This window comes from Serinus canaria, chromosome 28, assembly GCF_022539315.1.
Source record: "Serinus canaria isolate serCan28SL12 chromosome 28, serCan2020, whole genome shotgun sequence".
Lineage (NCBI taxonomy): Eukaryota > Metazoa > Chordata > Aves > Passeriformes > Fringillidae > Serinus > Serinus canaria.
This window is the reverse complement of record NC_066341.1, coordinates 2,565,570-2,585,384: the sequence shown is the minus strand read 5'-3', so window position 1 is coordinate 2,585,384 and position 19,815 is coordinate 2,565,570. Positions and strand designations below refer to the sequence as shown.

The following is a 19,815-nucleotide window of genomic DNA, read 5'->3' as shown; positions in this document are numbered from 1 at the left end:
AGGCCTGTTTGCTGACCCCATGCACCCTGTTAAATTAGCCCAGGGCTTTGGCAATGTCTTCAAGTGTAAGCACTACCTAAAAGCAGGTGCAACTAACAACAGGAAGTAGAGCTCCAGTTACTTAGCAAGTAAAACTTTTATTAAATAAATTTAGGATTTTTTTTTGACCAGAGTGAGGAATTTGACATTGACAAAGCTTGTATCGCACCTGTAACATTGTACAGTCACATCAGTAACTGTGATGGAAGAAACTGTAAATGCTTGTTTTAAACCAGCCTGACCTAGGATTCCCAAAGTCCTTTTTTTCCCATTTTGCATTTGTTCATATTTTTTCTTTTTTTTTTTTGTTTTGTTCAAAATTAGACTAAGTTTAAACTTCATGAAATTACTTGTAGCAGAAATAAAGTACATTATACAAATCACATACATAATAGATGTTAAGTATAAAAATGGTATTTACAATAAGTAAACATGGACTATAGAAACACACAGACTCTCACAGCTTCATTCACCTCTCATCAACTCTCAGCGTCAGACACAGAAGGGTGGTTGAGGAGATCTGAGGGTACTTCAAGGACTGTGCCACAAACACCTGAACAAAGGGCAAACTGGAGGAGAATGAGAGTTGGCCGAGATTCTCCAAAATCCCCATAGCTCACTTCAGTTTCAATTGCACCAACTTTGCCCCACCAACTCTCTTGTCCCTATTTCAATGTGCTCACACACCCTCACACACACACCAATGTTTGTGGTACCTTATCAAACTCTGAATATTGAAATCGTTCATTCCTAATCACTCTGGGGTTTGTTGGTCCATTCTGCCTTGCTTTCCTTTCCTTGCTTTTGTAGAAACTTGAAGAGACTGTTCCAAACTGTTCAAGGGATGTGCCTTGTCAGGATGATACACACACCCCCCCACTCCCAGGGGATCTTTTTAAAATCCAGTTCTGAACTACATTCTGTGCTTTAGAGTTTGTGTATATAGTGTATAGAGCTGTCCCTACATATATATATATGTGTGTATATATATGTATATGCTGCATAATGTAAATTCTGTCTCTTGGAGGGGGTGCTGGGGGGAAAATCCCAGAATGGAACCCTCTTTCATCCTATTTTCCTGGCATCTGCTGGGGAAAGCTTTGCAGCGGGTGCATGAGGAGAGTCCTCCTGCTGAATTCAGAGGGAGAAAACGTCCTGTGTCATCTGGAAGGAGAACTGCCCACTCCCCAGTGCTGGTATCCGACACAGGGAGGCAGTGTGCAGCCCCTGGGAGCCTCCTCTAGCTGTGCTGGAGATTGCATCTGCTCACACTCTCATCTTCTCCTGCCTTCATCAGAAAATGCAGTTGCCATGGAGAGCTGTGAAACACGGATCTGTGCCATGTGTGGGGAGGCAGTGCAGCTCCTCTCAGTAAGGGGACTGGTTTCCTGTGCTTTCAGCCTAATCACGGAGTGCTCGGGGTAGGGGCTGGCACCACATCCCAGGAGCTTTGTCTGCAGGAGCCCTTGGAAAGGTAAGACAGAGCTCTCCAGATCCTTAACCAGGCTGGTGCTAAGGTGGAGGAGTGACTCAAGCTGAGCAGCTGACTGTGCCCTAATGCTGGAGGAATGTATTTCTCCTTCTTGCTTGTGCTGAGCAGAGAGATGTGCTCTCTCTCTCTCTCTCTTTCTCTCTCTCTCTCCCCAACCCACCTCCAGCTCCCTCTCTCCAAAATGTTCAGGCCTATCTGCAGTGCATGCTGAGAAGACACTGTTGCAAAGGCAAACCCCTAATTTCCAATACCTCTTGCAAGCAGTCACTCTCTGAATGGAAAAGTTTGGTCCTGTGAGCTAGTTTAAAAAAAAAATAGAGACTGTATATATTTATAGTTATCTATGAAAGGGCCAGAAACAGAGCAGGAGGGAGGGAGGGACGGAAGTAAATTTCCACACATCACTGCAGTAACCTAGAGACACACCATGGGTTTGCTTGGTCCATGTTCTCCAGCCACACCCCGAGAGGAAGAGCTCCGTGTCCCAGGGGCTGCTGGTTTGCTGGTCCCTTTGCTTTGCACCACGTTAGCAGCAAATATGCGAGTCCAGTCGTGGCAAGAATCTTCCTCCTGGGCAGATATTGAGCCTTCTCTTTAATTGCATGTCTTGGAGAGGAGGGGAGGAGGAAGATGGGGTGGGAAAGGTGGGAAGCCGAGGAAGGAAAGGGGTGGTGTCAAAAGAGTCGATAAATTTACTGGCCTCTCTGAAAATCAACCTGAAGCAGAAATTCTTCCTCTGGACTTTCCTTTCACCTGAACAGAAACGGAGGAGGGAGGGAATTGGGAGGTTAGGAGGACAACTGTACAAACCTCAGGCTTTGAGCTGCTGCTGCTGCTTAAACATGGAGGACTGACCCAGATCAGATCAGCCCTCCCCTGCTCCCCGTCTGTAGGCTGGCAGGAGCTGGCTCTTGGACAGCAGCCCTTCAAGGGTCTCACCTTTTCTCTGCTTTTCTGTGATCCCTGTGATTCATGGGATTGTCTCTTCTTACCCCAGCAAGCATTGTTTGCACACTAACTTACTGGGCTGTAATACCTTTTTATGCAGTCAAAAGCTTTTTGGGAGCAGTTGCACAGGAGATTAAAACCTTGCTTAGACCACAAACAGGCCACTGGAACCATCTGCCTGTCAGGGCACTCACACGCCTTGATGAACTTGAGCAGCCCCTGCACTGTCTGTCCACACTGCCCACAGCTCCAGGAGTCTCCTTACAGCCCTGTGCCATCAGCCTTTGTCTGATACACAGAGTGTGGAAGTGCCAGTCTCCACCTGCCCATGGACCTGTGCTGTCCATGGATTTCATTACCTGGGCTCCAACCCCTGGACTGGTTTCCCACCTTGATGTTTATTATTGTCATTACAGACCTGCCTGGCAATCACTGGACTCTGTCTGACCCTGTTCACCTTCCCCAGACCTGACCCTGATCTTGACTCTCTGGCTTGGCTTTGGGCTTGCCCACAGCCACAAGTTTGCCTGATTGATGATTGTTGAACTTGGCCATCATCTCCAGGCCTGCTCTGGCCACCCAGCTGTCACTGCCTCCACTCCTGGGCTCCCACTCTGCAGGGAGCAGCTGGAGCCTGGCCAGAGCTGTGGGACAGTTTACCTGTGCTGCAGAAGTGACTCCTGCTTGCTCACTGCTGTCAGTAGGGGTGGTTGGCATCCTTGGGCCGTTTTAACTGGACCTTCAAGCGTTTCATGCCAATCTGGAAGCCATTCATGGCTTGGATAGCAGTCTGGGCACTGGATGGGTTGTCAAAGCTCACAAAACCTGAAGGAAGGACACAGGATGGGTGACAATGGCACTGTTGGTGCCATGCCCAGTGTGTCATTGTTATTGATCACGCTTCCCTTGCCTGCACTTACCAAAACACTTGCTCTGGTTGGTGGCACGATCCATGAACACCTTTGAGGAGATGATATTGCCAAAGGGCAGGAACATCTGCATCAGCTCGTTGTCTCCAAACTCCTGGGGGAGATGGTAGATGAAGAGATTGCAGCCTTCAGGACCTGCAGGTATGGGGGTGATGGAGAAGGACAAAACAGAAAGCCCCCAAAGGGCAGGGGAAGAGAAACGGGCTCAACTCACAGCACAGCGCTGGAGGAGAGCCCTAGCACTGCCTCCTTCTGCTTTGACCTCCCCTTGCTTGTCCCTTTCACTGTCCATCAAGGGATCTGAGGGCTCTCAAAGAGCAACTGGGAGACTCTCTACAAAACCAGAGTTTCTGGAGAGCAGATTCTCTGTCAAAGCTTGCCCAGTTCCTACACAGGGTGCTGGACACAACCAGCTCTGTGAGTGTCTGGGTGCTGTTTTGCTGGAAGGAAATCAGCTGAGGTGAGAGCTCACAGCTGTCCCAGTCCCAGGAGAGTGGCAGACACTGCTGTGTGACAGCTGCTGCTGTAGCACTCCCTGCAGCACTGCCTTCAGTCCAGGATCCACAGCCTTAACTGGAAACCTCCTGGACTGCCACACATCCAATTTATGGGCTGACCTGGTCCTGGCCACTCCTTCACTTGCTCCTTGGGAGCACAAGAAGCTGCTCTCTTGCTGACACTTGCTCTACCAATCAAGTGCAGAGAGAGAATGCCTTTGCCCCCAAATTCTATTCAAGCCAATTTTGAAGTAAGTTGAAAATAAATTCAATAGGCTATGAAGGCTGAAATGAGAGGAGAGCACATTGGAGAGGCTGCTTTGACTGGTTCCACTGTGGTTCTGGCACCAGCAAAGAGGGGGATGAGTGCTCTTTGCCCCTGGGAAGGTGCTGACTCTCATCCCCTTTGGTGTGAAAGGTGTTCCAGGGCCTACTGTCCCTCTGCACCTGGCAGCATCTGGCCAGATGTGAGGTCAGGAAACATCCTGAGATCCTTCCCACTCACTGCAGACATGTGGTTGTTTCCATACCCCAGCTCCAGCATTAAAGATCAGTGGACAAAAACGAGTGCTGTCTCCTCTGCACTGGCTCTGCTGTGCAGATGAGCTCCACAAATCCCACCCCCCCACTGGACACCCCCAGTCCCAGTGTGGTCCTCACCTTCTCGCTGCTGCTGCTGCAGGATGGGAGGCTGCTGAGGGATGCTCTGTGCAATGGGGGTGATGGTGGTGGTTGGATACACAGCTGTAGCCCAAGGAGACAGAACAAACCATTTACCTGAGGATCTGGTCAGCCACACAAGGGCCTGAGGGAGACAAGGGAAGCTGGTACCTGCATACTGCTGAACTCCTGTGAAGGCTGGGTGCAAAGTCTCTGCTACTGAAGGGCTCTGGGCTGCAGAGAAAAACACAGCAAAGGGAATCACTCGTGCATTCAGTGTTTGTGTGTGTGTTATGTTGTTTCCCACCCTCGCCCCCAAGTGAGTCTCAGTTCCTGGCTGGGAGGGAGCAACAAAAGTGTGGGGAATCCAGACCAGAGGAGCTAATTGCAGATCCAAAGGTCTCTGCATGGTGGAGGTTTTTTTACTGCTCTCAATACCTGAATATGGCACAAGGCCATTGGTGTAAACTGTTTCCAAGGTTGGATGCCCATTTGGGAATGGTACCACGCCAGTGAATCCATTGGAAATGGGTGCCACCAGTCCTGGCATGGCTGCTGTTCCCAGGAGAGGTGGTGAATGTAGCCCTGGAGAACAAGAAGAGAGGACAGCCCATGAAAGTCAAGGTCCCACAAAGCCCCTGCTCCCCCCTTCCACCTGCCTGGCAAGACTGCTCTGTATGAAGCCATTAACTCTTCTATTTGGCACATGGAGATGACAGACTGGTGCTGGAGCCTTCACAAAATGAAGAGGCAGCACTAGTGGGAAGAGTGTGAGAAGAACTGCCAGTCCTGAGTGCTGTCAGAGCTTTGGGGGAGAACATCTTTGATCTGGGTTTGCACAGCACCTGGCAGGACACATGCCTGCTCTGACAGGCATTACTGCTGTGGGCTGAGGATCATGAACAGCAGCACTGCTGATCTGAGCCAAATGCAATGCTGAGAACCCAGGCCTTTACTAACACTGCAGCAAGAATGCACAGCCACAGGGCAGGAGGATGTGCTGAACACAGGAGGCTGTCAGGGGGGTTGCAGGGATTTGTGAGAGCAGAGAATGCTGTGCTCAGAGGCTGCAGGGTGGCAAGCAGCGAGCTCATGCAGCTGCTGCCCTGGAGGTGCAGAACTGTCTGACCTGGGGGGGCCCTGTGAGTGCTGGGCCAGGGGTTCCCTGCTGGGGGAGGCCTCACCTGACGCTGGTGCAATGGGAGTGGCTGGCAGCCCGTTGAGACTGACGGCCCCGATCTGCTGGATGTGGCACGGGGAGAAGGCGACGCCCGGGCTCAGGTAGCTGCCGTGGGAGGTGGAGAGAACCGTGGTCTGCTGCTGCATCAGCTGCAAAGCAGGACCGTGCAGTCAGGGCCTCCCTCTGCCAGGGCCCTGCAGAGCTGGGGGAGGCTGTGCACAGCAGCCTGACTGGTGCCTCCCCCAGGTCCTGCCACCTGCCCTGGAGCTTCCCCTGACACTGCCAGAACTGCTGCGGTGGGCAGTGGTGGCTGTGCTCCCCCACTGCCAGGGCCCACGAGGTCCCTGCACTCACACAGCTGCTGTCCCTGCCAGCGTGGGACAGTGGCCACCCCTGAGAGCCACCCTGTCCTGCAGGCAGGGGACACAGCTCAGGAGGCAGCCCAGAACAAAGCCAGGGTCACAGCTGGGCACCCCCATGCCTCACCCTCTCCGTGGGCCAGCAGCCCCGAGGGGCTGTGGCTCACTCAGCTGGGCAAGGGCATCAGAACAGGCCCTGGGGCTCAGAGGGCTCCTGCAGAGGGGAGACAGCAGGTCAGGGCTGTGCCCCTGGCACCCAGCTGCACCATCTCCCCACTTGCACTGTCAGGCACAGGCCCCTCTCTGCCAGGACAGTGGCAGATTTAATAACACAGCTCTGCCTCGAGGAACAGGGCCCAGACCCCTCTGCTTCTGCCCAGCCTCCAGGAGCAGATCCTGCTCTGGCACGGGCAGAGATCTGTGCCAGGCCCAGTTCTCATGCCCTGCTTTTCCCTCAGAGCTCTGGCCCGTGAACCCCTGAGCTCAGGCTGTCCCCTGGCACTGGTCTGCACCCTGGGGCTGGGGGACATCAGCTCCTCATGGTGCCATGACACACCTGCCAAGGCAGAGATGCACGGCACAGAAGGAAGAGTGGGAGGATTGGGAGGAGGGTGAAGAGAAGAAAAAAAATCCTTCTGGTCCTATCTGACCATCAGTGGGAGCATAAGATGCCCTCAGAGTGCAGTGCAAAAAAGACTCAGCTCTGGATGCAAAATTATCCAGCCCTTTATCAGCTCTGTCTTCACATGGAGCAAGAAGAGCAGGGGAGGCACAGGCATGGCTCCCAGGAAACCTGAGTTCCTCAGGAGGAGCTGAGGGGTGACCCAAGGGGCAAAACCCAAGGAAACACCAAAACTCTTCCTGACATTGCCACACCCCACTGTCTGCTCTGCAATACAAGCACAGAACTCTCCAGGAACCCAGCCCTCACCAAGGGCTGAAGTCAGAAAGGCAGCTGAGCTCAGGGGGAGGATCTGCAAACTGTGAGAGGTTTGTGGCTGGCTAAACCTCCCAATTTCCTCACACAGAAGCTGATCATGGCTTTGGCACAAAAAGAAGAGGAATTTCATGGCAGGGCTGCCTCTGTCAGCCATGGGGTGAAACTGGCTTTCCCTTTTTTGGGGATGGGTGAGTGCTCCCAGGCCCGTCCCAACATGGGGCTCTGGGCCAGGGGGACAGCACAGAGGTCACTCCTGTGCCACTCCAGAAAGGAGAAGCCCTGGTCCCACCTCTCTGTTCACCCCCACACCATCCCTGGCTCCCCTCCTGTCACTGGGAGCCCCCTGAGCCAGGGCTGCAGTGACACGTGGCCTCCCTGGGGCAGAGCCCCACCAGCTCCTGCTCCTGTCCCCACTCCAGGGTGCAGGAACCAACACATTTCCTACTCACTAGGTGAATATTGATCTCTTTTCTCATTTCTGTGCTGGGCTCTGGCTGGACCAAGGCTACAGCAGCACCAAACTGGCACTCTGGAACCGTTCTCATCACTTACATAAAATTACCATAATGAACCATCAGACAAATAAAAGGAGGGGAGGTGAGAACAAATTATGTTTTGTGTTTGGAACTAATTGATTATGATATACAAGAAATATTCAAGCATTATAAGCACTTAGCAAATTGCTCTAGTTCCTTTTTTAAGACTTAAGGCCTCTTTTTTATTGATAATTTTTTTTTCAGCTCCCAAACTTTTCCCTGAATCCACCTGAACTAACTTGTTGAATAAAATGAACTCATTTGTAGAAGCACCTGGGATCAAAACCTGATTTAAGCACTGAAATAAACTGCTTTCAGATGCTTGGCCAGTTGTACTCCCCAGATGAGACTTTCCATACAGTTTCAGCTAACATGCACTGTTTGACATTTTAAGCACCTTATTTTGCATATTTGCATAGATCTGAATAACTTTAGACTGAACTTAGTGTATGATTATTTCATGTTTGAGATAGATTTTGAAGAAGAAGGTTATTAATATAAATTTCAAACAGACAACTGAAAACAAACCAAAAACAACCCAGGCTCCAAACTTCTTCCTGAACCCCTGGGGACCACTTTGGCTTGGTAACACAGCAAACCCCGTGGGGACAGGGAGAGGAAGCTGCTGGGTATGAAATTATGGCTACAAGAACTGTGATGCCTCTGATGCACCAGTTCACCCCAGCAGCTCTTGCTCCTGTCAGTCTGGTTCAGAATGGTCAGAATGCTCAGAGTCCAGAATGCTCAGAATCCAGAATGCTCAGAGTCCAGAAAGCTCAGAGTCCAGAATGCTCAGAGTCCAGAAAGCTCAGAGTCCAGAATGCTCAGAGTCCAGAATGCTCAGAATCCAGAATGCTCAGAGTCCAGAAAGCTCAGTCCAGAAGCTCAGAGTCCAGAATGCTCAGAGTCCAGAATGCTCAGAGTCCAGAATGCTCAGAATCCAGAATGCTCAGAGTCCAGAAAGCTCAGAATCCAGAATGCTCAGAGTCCAGAAAGCTCAGAGTCCAGAATGCTCAGAGTCCAGAATGCTCAGAGTCCAGAATGCTCAGAGTCCAGAATGCTCAGAGTCCAGAAAGCTCAGAGTCCAGAATGCTCAGAATCCAGAATGCTCAGAGTCCAGAATGCTCAGAGTCCAGAATGCTCAGAGTCCAGAATGCTCAGAGTCCAGAATGCTCAGAGTCCAGAATGCTCAGAGTCCAGAATGCTCAGAGTCCAGAATGCTCAGAGTCTAGAAAGCTCAGTTGCATCTCCCAGCCCTGGAGGGACCCTGGGTGCAACATTTACTCCTCCAAGCCCAGAATTAGGAAGGCATGAGGGATTTTGGGCTTCCCCTGAGCCCTGGCTTAGCAGAGGTCCAAGGGCTGCCCATGGCAGAGCATTCTGAGGAACCAAAAGGAGATTGAGCATGGAAATGCTGAATCTCTTTTGCCCCCACTTTCAGAGATGTTAGGTGGCATTCCAAAGGGCTGATTCCCTCTGGTGGTGGCACTGTGTGTGTGAGGTCTGGCTGGGATCTCTCCTCCAGAAGGGAGACCAAAGATGGGGACGGTACAAGAGGAGAAAGAGTCAGGTGTGAGGACAGTGCCTCAGGGAAAAAAAAATAGGAGAACCAAACCCAGTGGAAAGTAAAAGGAAAAAAATCCCCAAAAAGTGGGAGACAGGCTGAGCCTTGAGTCAAGGGGAAAGCCAAAACAAAGTCACAGAGGGAAGGCCAGTGAAGAATCAGAGAGAAACACAGTAACAGACACAACTGAGGAGAAAGAAGATGCAGACAAGCAAGGAGGCACAGCTTAGACCTGACTGCCTTCTTGGCATCAGCAGGGCTCCTGAAGATTAAAAGGCTGAGTCTGGAAGCTCTTGCTGCTCTTGCTCCTTACACAGCCTGGACCCCAAGCTGATAAAGCAGCTCCTGGCACCATAACCTCACTGTGTGGTCCATCCCTGCCTTCACCACCACACCATGCCCAGGTCAGGGCCATCTCTAGGACAGCAGGAGACACACCTGGATGATCATCTCATGGCTGGCTACAGTTCTGCCCTCAGGTGCAGCTGGCTCCTGGGCTGGACAGAAAAGAGGGATCCTGGCAAAAGGTGGTGCCTGGTCACAAAGGGCTCTTCAAATAATTTGTGATGGATCAGTTCTTTGTTTGGCTTGAAAATTTCCTCAAAGTTACAGAGTCTCATATATATTTCCCTTTTTTTCTCATCCATACTCTTGCCACACACTTGAAATGCATTTGGCAGTTTCTGGGGAATCTTTGAAGAAACAGCCAACAATTGAGAAGCAGTTCCTCCTCTGCTGAGGAGGAAGGCACATCAAGGAGCTGCTGAAGCCAGAGGAGAAGAGGTGTCCACATACACAACAACAGGTTTATTTGCACTCCCCCCTAGGACATTACTATCAGTAACAGGATCTCCTTTTGACTTCTTTGTCAACACAAGAATCTCTCATGCCTTGAGCAATTTCTGAGCCTCCTTCTGTGGGCTTTACACTTGGCAGCAGAGACCTGAAGATGACAGTCACCAAGGAGGCCCAAACAATGCTCCACCACAGCCGAGCTGGGACTTGCTGAGTTTGGGACCTACCTGGAACATCAATGGCAATTGCCACCACAGCTCCAAGGCAAGGAGGTTCTCTCACTAAAACCCAAAGCACAGCCAGGCTGCTGAAACACCTCTGGCTCTCTGCTCCCCACTGCTCCCTCTCCAGCACCTTGCAAACTCCACAGTCCCACTGGCCAAGTGAGAGAACCTGGGAGCCAAGAGCAGCACTGGGGGAAATTCCCTCCTGGGAATTTCAGCAGAGAAATGAGCTCGTGAAGCTGGGTCCCAGAGCCCTCCTGCTGCTCCAAACCCAGAGAGACACACATTTGTGTCACAGAGCCAGAGGAAGGGTTCACAGGTTGGTATTGCAGGAACCAATGTTCTGAGCTCTCCTCATAACAAGCCACAAAGGAAATGGGTCATGACTGACCTGTTCCCAACACCTCCAACAACATCAGAGAAATCCCAGGCTCACTCTGAGGAGCCTCCAGCTCCCCCTTGCCACCCCCATTTCCAAAACCTCTGCAAGACGAGGCAGCTGAGTGCTGAAAGGAGCCAGCCAGGTGCTGGGGAGCTCTCCCACGGCTGCAGGAGCTGAGTTTGGAGGTGTCCCAGGGGCTGCATCCCCCCCTCCCCCGCGGATACTCACAGCCTGCGCATAGGCGCTGTATGGGCTGAACGGCAGGGAGAGAGATGGAGTGAAAATGCCCAGCTGCCCCACCATTTGCTGCATACGGCGCAGGGTCCTCTCCTTATCTGTGTCAGCAAACTTCACCACTAGACTGGAGGAGGCGCCCTAGGCACAGAGAGAGGAGACAGAGAGGAGGCAGGAGAGGAGAAGAGGCGTGGGACAGCCAGAGAGTCAGCGGTCAGCCAAGGGAGGACGGGGCAGGACAGGCAGCAGAGAGGAGTGGGAGGAGGAGCAGAAGAGCAAATATTGGTGTGGAAGTGCTGGGGAGCTGCCTGGAACCTGGGCTGTGTCCTTCCCCATCTGTCTGTCCATCCAGCCCTTCCCTCTCACACCCTTCCCCTCACACCTGAGCCTCACACAGCAGCCAGTGTGGATGCACACATCCCTGCCTGTGCTCAGCAGGTGATGGGGCAGCCAGGAACACCCGGGGCATCGATGGCCACAAGCACCACCATGAGCTTGGCTGGACAGGCAGAGCAGCTCCTGGCAGCTGGGAATTCCCTGGCTGCAGCAGGGCACTGTCTTGTCCATGAAGTGCCCCAAATTCAGGTTGGACATTGCCAGAGATGAGGCCACAGCTGCAGCTCCACTTGCACAGCTCCAGCCACACAATCCCACAGGCACAAAGGGTTCCCACCCACAGCCAGCCCGCCCCAGGGGCCTCCTCTACTGCCTACATCAGAGAAGCCAAGGAGTGCTCAGACACTGGAGCCCTGACCACCCATGTGGCTGATCTGTCAGCTTTCACCCTGCTCAGTTTTGAACAGGTAGCTGTTTCCAAGACAAAATCATGGCCTGAATTTTGGCTCTGTTTTTATTTAGCTTTTACAGCTGTGCTGTCCCTCCCAGTCTGGAGGAGCACAGGCACAAAGAGCAGCCCAGGGGACAGGATGGTCACTCTGAGTGGAGCACACACACACCCACACAGCTCCCAGCCACACCAGTGGACACTGCTGTTGAACCTGCCCTGTTTTTTGGAGAGTGTGGGGAGGTCCCTGGAACAGGGAAATGGGACAAGGATTAGGAAGAGGGAAGGTCCCCTGGCCTTATACTCACGGGCATTGTCTGGCTGCCATGGAGGGCGTGGATTGCTGCCTGAGCCTCTGTGTGAGATGAGAACTTTACAAAAGCACAGCCTGGAAAGGGACAGAAAGAGCACAGGAGATTGCAGTGACAGGACTGCTGTGAAAGTGCCATCACACAAGAGACAGTGTCTGTATCTCAGGTAAGGCAAAGGAAAGCCACCCCAAGGAAGCAGGGAACAAAAAGGATGACTCATCCCAAGTCCTCTATCCTGGAAAAAAGAGGAAGGGTCTCAAATTATTACTTCAAGGATATATTCTACAGATGATGACACCATCTCCACCCCTGCCCCTGATCACCTCTTCCCCAAATCCTCTGTGGGCTCCTCATTGTGGGTACAAACACTACAACCTGCAGCCCCAGCTCACGAGTGACCCTGACAGCTCAGCCACTCACCCTGCTCTGCTTCTCCTCCTGCTCCCTCAGTCTCTGCCCACCTTCCCCAACCCCTCCTGGCAGCAGAGGGATCCTGCCCAGCTCCCTACTCCTGGTTTATGGGTTCCCCTAAATACAGGGAGGGGAATGAGTGCCCAGGGGGAAGGTGAGGCCGGTGAGCACCACCCAGGGCAGGGACAAAGGGCAGACACACAGAGGGTTCACACCTTTGCTGTTCCCATCAGGTCCACGGAGCACCGTGCATTCATCAATGACCCCAAACGGTTCAAAGAGCCGGAGCACGTCATCCTCAGACTGCTGCTTATTTAACATGCCCACAAAGAGCTTCCTGTCCCCTAGGGGCAAACACAGAAACATCAACCTTCTATGAGGCTTGCAGTCCAGAGCAGGAGGAGAGGAACACTTATACACAAAACAGCCTGCTGTTAAAAACATGCCTGGCATGGAAATGGTTTGCTGTTGGCTAAAATGCCTCCAGGGGTGAAAATGCAGGGTCTCACACCTTCAAGGGTTTGTGTGGCTTCCCCTGTCCTACCCTCCCCAATGGAAAACAAAGGTTTAATAATTTCCTTTCACTCATGAGCCTTTTCCTTTGAATAATCCAAAAGAAATAGTAAAAAAAAAACTGTCTGGGCAATCCAATTTCTACTGATCAGCAGGTGAAGTCCAACAGGTGCCTTAGGTAACACAGCAGACCAACCCAGGCAGGGGGATACATTCCAGAACCTTTGACTTCTGTTTCCTTTTCCTTCTCTCCAAGCCCACCATGTCCTTAGCTGCCATGTAACCAAGCACCTTGATTTCCATCTGCCCTTCCCCACTCCACCCTAACCAGCTGTCTCCCCAGGCCTGGGATGAACCCTGGCAGCCTGGGTCCCAATCTGCCTCACTGTGGGATCAGCCAAATCAGCTCCATGGTCCCTGCTCCCCTGTCTCCAGTGGCACTGTGCACCCATGTCACACTGGCAGGGAGCTGGCAGAGTGGCCAACACATCCAGGACTTTGAGCTCAGCCTCCTTCTGGGTTCCTCCTCAAAGAGACAAGTGAGGATCATGGTTTTGTTGGGATGGGTAAGTAAGTGTGGAGGCAAGGAAGTTGCAGAATGCCTTCTCCCACTCTCTCCCCACCTCAGCACCCACAGGAGCCCATCCCATGGCTGATGCTGTCCAGCCAAGAACAACCACAGCAGTGTTTGGGGCAGCATCCTCCCCAGCCTGATGTGAACAGCAGCAAAACAGCACAACACCAAAATCCCCGGCTCAGTTTTTGCCAGGAAACAGAGCTAATCCTCCCCCACTGGCCCAGATCTGGGTGGGGGGACAGGACCCACAGGAGGGAACGTGTCAGGAGGTGGCTCTGGAGCAGCAGTGCCAGAGGATTCCTTATTGTTAGCGACAGGATCAGAGGGGCTGGCTCCACACACAGCAATGCAATGTGACAGGGGCAATAGCAAGGGAGCTGCTCTCTGCCTCAGAGTGCACTGACCTGAAAAACAACAGGTCTTGGAGCTACAGCAGCACAGCAGCTCCAGGGGGGTGCTGTGGAGGGATGCCAGGCAAGGATGGCACATGACACATTCCCACTGTCACCCAGGCTGCCCCCAGCCCCTGCCCTGCTCCTCTTGGCTCAGGGGATGGATGCCCACCAGGTAAGGAAGGGAGGCACCTCCCTGCTGCTCAGGCAGGTACAGATGCACTCAGAACACCCAGGCAGGACCTGCCCGTGCCATGGGCCCTTCACAGAAAAGCAGAGGCACACAAGCAGCACTAATGGACTCACACAGCCCTGGAACACACTTGGACATCCCCAGCCCCCCGGGGGGGCCTTCCAGAACGAAATTCCTCAGTGAGCCAGAGGAATGTGCAGACAGCCACACTCACCCAGGCTGCAGACACCACTGGAGTCACCTCACCCTGCCCAGAGCCCCAGCAGGGCTCAGCCAGGCACAGCTCTCCTGCACCACACACATGAAGTGTTAGAAGTGGCTCTGAACCCACTCCCAAGCAGAGACTCCTGATTTATAGAACTACAAGTGGCTGAAATATATGGCTTTGCATATTTTTTTTAAAGCCAGGTTTCCCAGCTTCCTTATTTTCATGAACCCCTGGGTAACTACACCCATGGGAATTTCATCCCCTTCTGTTTTCCTTGTGATTCTTTCTACATTCCTTCCTGCACCTGCATGGTAATGGCTGCCTTTGCAGACATTATTTCAGCTGATTGAGTCCATTCAAACTGGGATGCCAAATAATCCCCAGCCAGGGCACAGGAGTTCATAAAGCAGGTGCTGTTCAGCTGCCTTCTGAGCAGGCAGACAGCACCTGCCCCCACAAGGGCCAGCTCAGGAGTGCTGGTGGTCAAACCAACCAGAAAACAGCACACAGAGGAGGTGAAAAATCAGATTGGAACAGAGAGGGTGAAAAAAAGGGACTGGACAGGAACAGATTGACTGGGCAGTGAAGAAGAGCATGAAAACTAAAGGAGCAGCAGCTCTGTGGTGTGACTGCCATCACCTGGTGTCAGATGTGAGCCCAGTTTGGCCATGGCAGGGGACACTGGAGGTCTGGAGGGTTCCTCCTTCCTCTACCCTGAATCTCCATTGCAGCTGCAACCAGGCCTTGACTCAGACATGCTGCAGCCTTTGGGTGGCAAACTCCTTAAAAAATCATCAACAAGGGGAGAAATACATTGGGAAATACTTGCACTGACTTTAGGTGCTGTGAAATAATCCTCTGTTCTTTGAACTAGCAGGCAAATAACTGTGGGCTGAGATCTGACAGCCAGAAATGCACCTGATGGTCCTGCCCTTCTCTTCAGGGACCTCTGGCTGGCTGGGGCAGGGGGTGTTGAGATGTCTTGAGTTATCCCACACCTTGCAATCAAATCAACATCAAATTACAAGTTACTCATTATTTTCTCCTTCAGAGCCCCCTCAGATTTCCTGGGTAATTCCTGTGGTTTCTTCCTCACACCATTTCTGTTGAATGAAAAGCATTTTTCTTTACCCTGCCCTGTGGGAAAAGTCCATTGAAACAGTGACTGCTCCATCCCTGCAGCTTTCCAGGTCTTCAGCTGTCTGACAGGGCTCACTAACAGAACCTTTTGGACGTCCTGCCTTCATGTGAGAATTCCAGCTTTCCTTTTTGAAATTTGGAAGGAAAAAAACCATGCCAGTCTTCCTGGCTATGCAGCACAGGTTAAACCTGTGACACCTTAAGGACTCAAGCTAAAAAGGCAAATATAAATACAAACACACACCTATGGGTTTGGAATATTTTCTGAATACCAAGAAGAGCAATAGTAAAGGGAATGAAAGCACTGACAACATAAGATTTTTTTTCATAGTGAATATCCTGCTTCATACAGCCTGCTCCTGAAGATCACATGAAGGAAAATGATCCAGCTTGTTCCCTTTGGATGCCTCTGCAGCAGCTGGGGATCTCTGAAAGGGCTTTTCTGCTGCTGACCTCTACCTCTGCATCCTGGAGCCCAACCCATGATCAGGGATCCTCTTGATTCCGTCAGCTTCCAAACAGAGCTGCCCTCCCACGGAATCCAGGCTGACTCATCCCTCCCCAGCAGGGCTGGAGTGCTGCAAACCCTTCCACCTGAGGGGTGATCCTAAAACCACCGATCCCAAACCCTCTGGCACTCTCAGGGCTGATCCCAAACCCACTGGCACTCTCAGGGCTGATCCCAAACCCTCTGGCACTCTCAGGGCTGATCCCAAACCCTCTGGCACTCTCAGGGGCTGATCCCAAACCCTCTGGCACTCTCAGGGCTGATCCCAAACCCTCTGGCACTCTCAGGGCTGATCCCAAACCCTCTGGCACTCTCAGGGCTGATCCCAAACCCTCTGGCACTCTCAGGGCTGATCCCAAACCCTCTGGCACTCTCAGAGGCTGATCCCAAACCCTCTGGCATTCTCAGATCATCAGCTCCATCGTTCCCCAGCTCCCCACAGGGATTCCTGCAGCAGTGGAAGCTCTTCTTTCCCTTCCTCAGCACAGCACACCCTCCCCTCCTGCTGTTTCCCCCTTCACTTTCTCTACAGCTCCTGCTTTTCACCCTCTGATTGGCAATTTCCCGTGCTGTCCAGCAAGCAGGGAAATTCACTGTGATCTCTGACTGTCGAGTTCCCATGGAAACGTGCTCTGGGCACCGGCAGCAGGAGGGGCCAGCACAGAGCTGCTGCTGGAGGTACCAGGGAACAAACCAGGGGCTGAGGCTGAATGCTGGGGCCAAGGGAGAGCACACAAGCACTGGACACAGCTCCCACAAAGCCAGTGAATTCAGGTCATCTGGCCAGCAGCAGGCAGGATCAGGGAGAGAGGGAAGCCAGCTGCTGGCTGTGGATGGGATGCAGCAAATCTCCTTGGAAGCAGAGAGAGCTTCCTTGTCCCTGGGCAGTGCTGAAGGCTTGGGTTACCTTCACAGCCATCACTGCAGCCCAGTGCTCCAGACAGGCACACAAACTCCTCTGCCCCTCTCCTCCTGGCACTGCAGGCTCCCAGCAGAGAGCAGGAAAAGCTGGCCCAGCATCACAAGTCCCACTCTGAACTAATGCAGGCAGCAACTTTCCTGTAGTGAATTTCTTCTGCAGGGTGCAAGAGCACTGAGCATCCAGGATATTCCCACAGCCCCTGCAGGGCTTGGCCAAAACTGCCCCTTTGGCAGAAAAATGAGCATCTCTCAGACCAAGAGATAAATTCTGGTGTTCCAACTTCATGTTCTTAATTCAGGGTGCTTCAATTGAGAAATGTCAGTCCCTGGTGAGTACAAAGAGGTTCCCTTCAAGGGTAATGCAGAGCAGTGCCTCACTGATGCATGCAGATATTCCTTGATAAATTCCCACTCCAGACACTTCTGCCCTGCCCCAAATCTTTCTTTCACCTCCTGCCAGTGTGGGGCTATTGCTGCAGGGATGTTGCTCTTCCCATATCTGCAAAGCTGTTCAGCCACTTCTCTGACAAGTGGAGCATCAGGACAGAAACATTTCAGGAGAGCAACCTGTCTCAGACAAACACAGGGTGCTGTCTTGATGCTGCTCCTGCCTCAGGAAAAAGTCCAGTTTGTCATGGATCCTGTGGGAGCTGCTTGTTCTTGGGCTCTGCAAGGAGCCTGGAGGGAGGTGCTCAGGCTCCAAAGGTTTCTGTTCTTGTCCATGGGAAGCAGAGTTGATGTTCTGACATTTGCAACCATTAGGGAATGTGGCACTTTTCATAAACTTAGAGATTTCAAAGTCCAGTGCCTTAGCCAAAAGCTTGTTTCTAAATCAGAACCCTGGTTTTTAACCTGCTGAGCTGTTCCTGCTCGATTTGACAGAGGCATCAGAGATGTCAGATCCCAACCCTTCACATCAGGTGGGTGAGCCCCCAGTAGTGCCCTAGCAGCAGAAGAGAGATGCAGAGATGGCCTCAGCCCTGATTGGACACCAGAGACTCCAGAGCTGCACTCATCAGACACATAAACTTCTTTTTTTTTAATCAATGTGGTAGGGGAAGGACTGAACCCAATGGTTGAATCCAGAGGCAATGTGAGGTCTCAGTGAGAAGCCAGCCCTCCCCACACCACCCATTGCAGGCATCTCTAAAGGATCTCTCATCCATTCTTAACATCATTTCCAACAGTGAGAGTGAAACACCCTGAAGATTCTGGTCTCTTTTTATTGTCTATAGCACAAATAAGGACCTTAAATTCAACCCTTAACCAAGGGGCTGAAGTAAAATGCCCAGACCTCAGTAAAACTTAGGTGTACAAGTAAACAACCAAAAGTTACAGATTCTATCTGATTGAAACAGACTTTTTTTTAAAGGAGTATCACACAACCATAAATACACTCATTCACATAAAATATTATCAAGTATATCCCATGTTCTTGACAGTGACAGTCACTACAAACTGTTTGGGAATGTAAAACAATAGCCTTCCAAATCTAAACAAAATGCTGTCCCACAGCACAAACAGCAGCACACAAACCCTGCCCTGGCCTCCACTAAACTGCTTTCAGGGGCAGCACCAACAGCACAGGGCATGGAGAACCAGAGGTAGGAATGGAGAGAAAAGGAGAAGAAATAGATCAGTAAAGCAAGGAAAAGCAGCAAAATGAGTTAATGGATTTGGAAAGGGCTGAAGTTGCAAACCTTCTCCACCTGGAGGAGGCATTTGAGCTGCTGAGAGCTCCCCATTAAATTACCAGATTCTCTTGTTCCCAACCTTCCAGCTCTGAACTTCTCAGTATATGCTGCTCTGACCAAGCTGTCCCCTGCAGGCTGACAGCACCTCCATCTCAGGATCCTTTCCCTTCAGACATTATTTCCCCATCATGTGATCTTTTCTGCAACAGCACTTTGGCCTTGACAACGTGCTGGGGGCTGCTGCAGGACTGAGAGTGGCAGGGCTGAGACAGCTCAGCAGTGATGGGGGAGGCAGTGGAGGGAGCTGCAGACAGGAGAATCAGCTGCAGACCAATGAGCTGAACACATTAAAAAGCCAGTGCTGCTACAGGGATCTGGCTCTTACTGGGCTGATCGGGTGTAGGAATGAAGGAACCTCTTCCCAAAGGCTTCAGGAGCCCCAGTGCCACACAGGCCTGCTTCAGTCATGTCTTGGGGCAGACACTGCCAGGCTGATGGCACCCTCAAATAGCTGGGAGAGAGAGTGGAGGGGGCAGCCACATCATCACCCTCAGGACCTGGTGTGCTGTCAGCTGTGTCCCTACACTGCCCTCCTGCCCCCCAGCTCTCTGCCACACACAGACCACTCCTCCCAGAGAGTCAGGACCCCATGTCTCATTTCCTGGTCCCCCTCACAAGCACAGGACCACCAAAGGAGAAACAAGGAGAGATGACAACTACCTCCACGGCTCTCGCTGTCCGCAGGTTTCACCTGGATCGGGCGCGCCATCTGCAAGGGAACAGAAATGCAGAGGTTATTGCTTGGCCCTGTGCCCAGCACAGGCTGCTGAAGGCACTGACAACAGGGCACAGGAAGGAGAGAGGCAGAAGGGAAAACCAAAGCATTGTGATGGCCAGCAGTACCCTTGAAGAAAGGAGCATTCTTTCCAAAAGGAACCTGGCGCTTTTCCCCGCTCAGCTGCTTGCCACAGAGAGCAGCGCTCCTGGAAATGCCCACCGTGCACACAGCTCTGCCTCCTCAGCACAGAGAGCACTCTGAGGAAGCAGCTCATCACCATGTGACTGGAGCCTGAACAGTGGCCAGGGTGGCCTGAGGTGAGACTGTGCCTGGAAGCTCTTCCTGTGTCTGTCCTGACTCAGTGCAGGCATGGCCATGTCACCCAACTGAGCCACTGAGTGTCCTTGCAGCAGGGGAGAGACAGTGCCTCTGAACTTGGCCAGAAGCAGCACAGCAAGCAGTGCTGTCATGTTCCCCCTTCCCCAGCCCTCACACAGACAGCTCTGTGCACCAGAGAAGCTCTTGAGAAGGGCAGTGCTGCTCTCCAGCAACATCTCTCATCTCTGGCCCTCAGGGGCAATGCTCAGGTTGAAAATGGCAAAACTC

The 19,815-nt window shown here is 52.2% G+C and overlaps 1 protein-coding gene across 7 annotated transcripts in view; it reads right to left on the bottom strand.

The window, feature by feature from the left end:
• Positions 1–117: 117 nt before the first annotated feature.
• The window catches only part of CELF5 (CUGBP Elav-like family member 5), a 36,891-nt gene continuing 17,193 nt past the window's right edge, over positions 118–19,815 (bottom strand). The window contains exons 3-13 of one of the 7 annotated variants that reach the window (XM_030232966.2): positions 19,149–19,200; positions 12,501–12,629; positions 11,872–11,951; positions 10,774–10,920; positions 5,750–5,894; positions 5,004–5,150; positions 4,737–4,799; positions 4,566–4,649; positions 3,400–3,543; positions 3,140–3,304; positions 118–2,284 (exon numbers count right to left, since the gene is read on the bottom strand). In XM_030232966.2, the coding sequence (XP_030088826.1) occupies positions 3,177–3,304; positions 3,400–3,543; positions 4,566–4,649; positions 4,737–4,799; positions 5,004–5,150; positions 5,750–5,894; positions 10,774–10,920; positions 11,872–11,951; positions 12,501–12,629; positions 19,149–19,200 (1,119 nt within the window). In that variant the 3' untranslated portion in view covers positions 118–2,284; positions 3,140–3,176. Of the gene's footprint in view, positions 2,285–3,139; positions 3,305–3,399; positions 3,544–4,565; positions 4,650–4,736; positions 4,800–5,003; positions 5,151–5,749; positions 5,895–10,773; positions 10,921–11,871; positions 11,952–12,500; positions 12,630–19,148; positions 19,201–19,815 lie in introns of those variants that run through there. The other 6 variants (XM_030232967.2, XM_050986219.1, XM_030232968.2 and 3 more) reach the window with 6 other exon arrangements.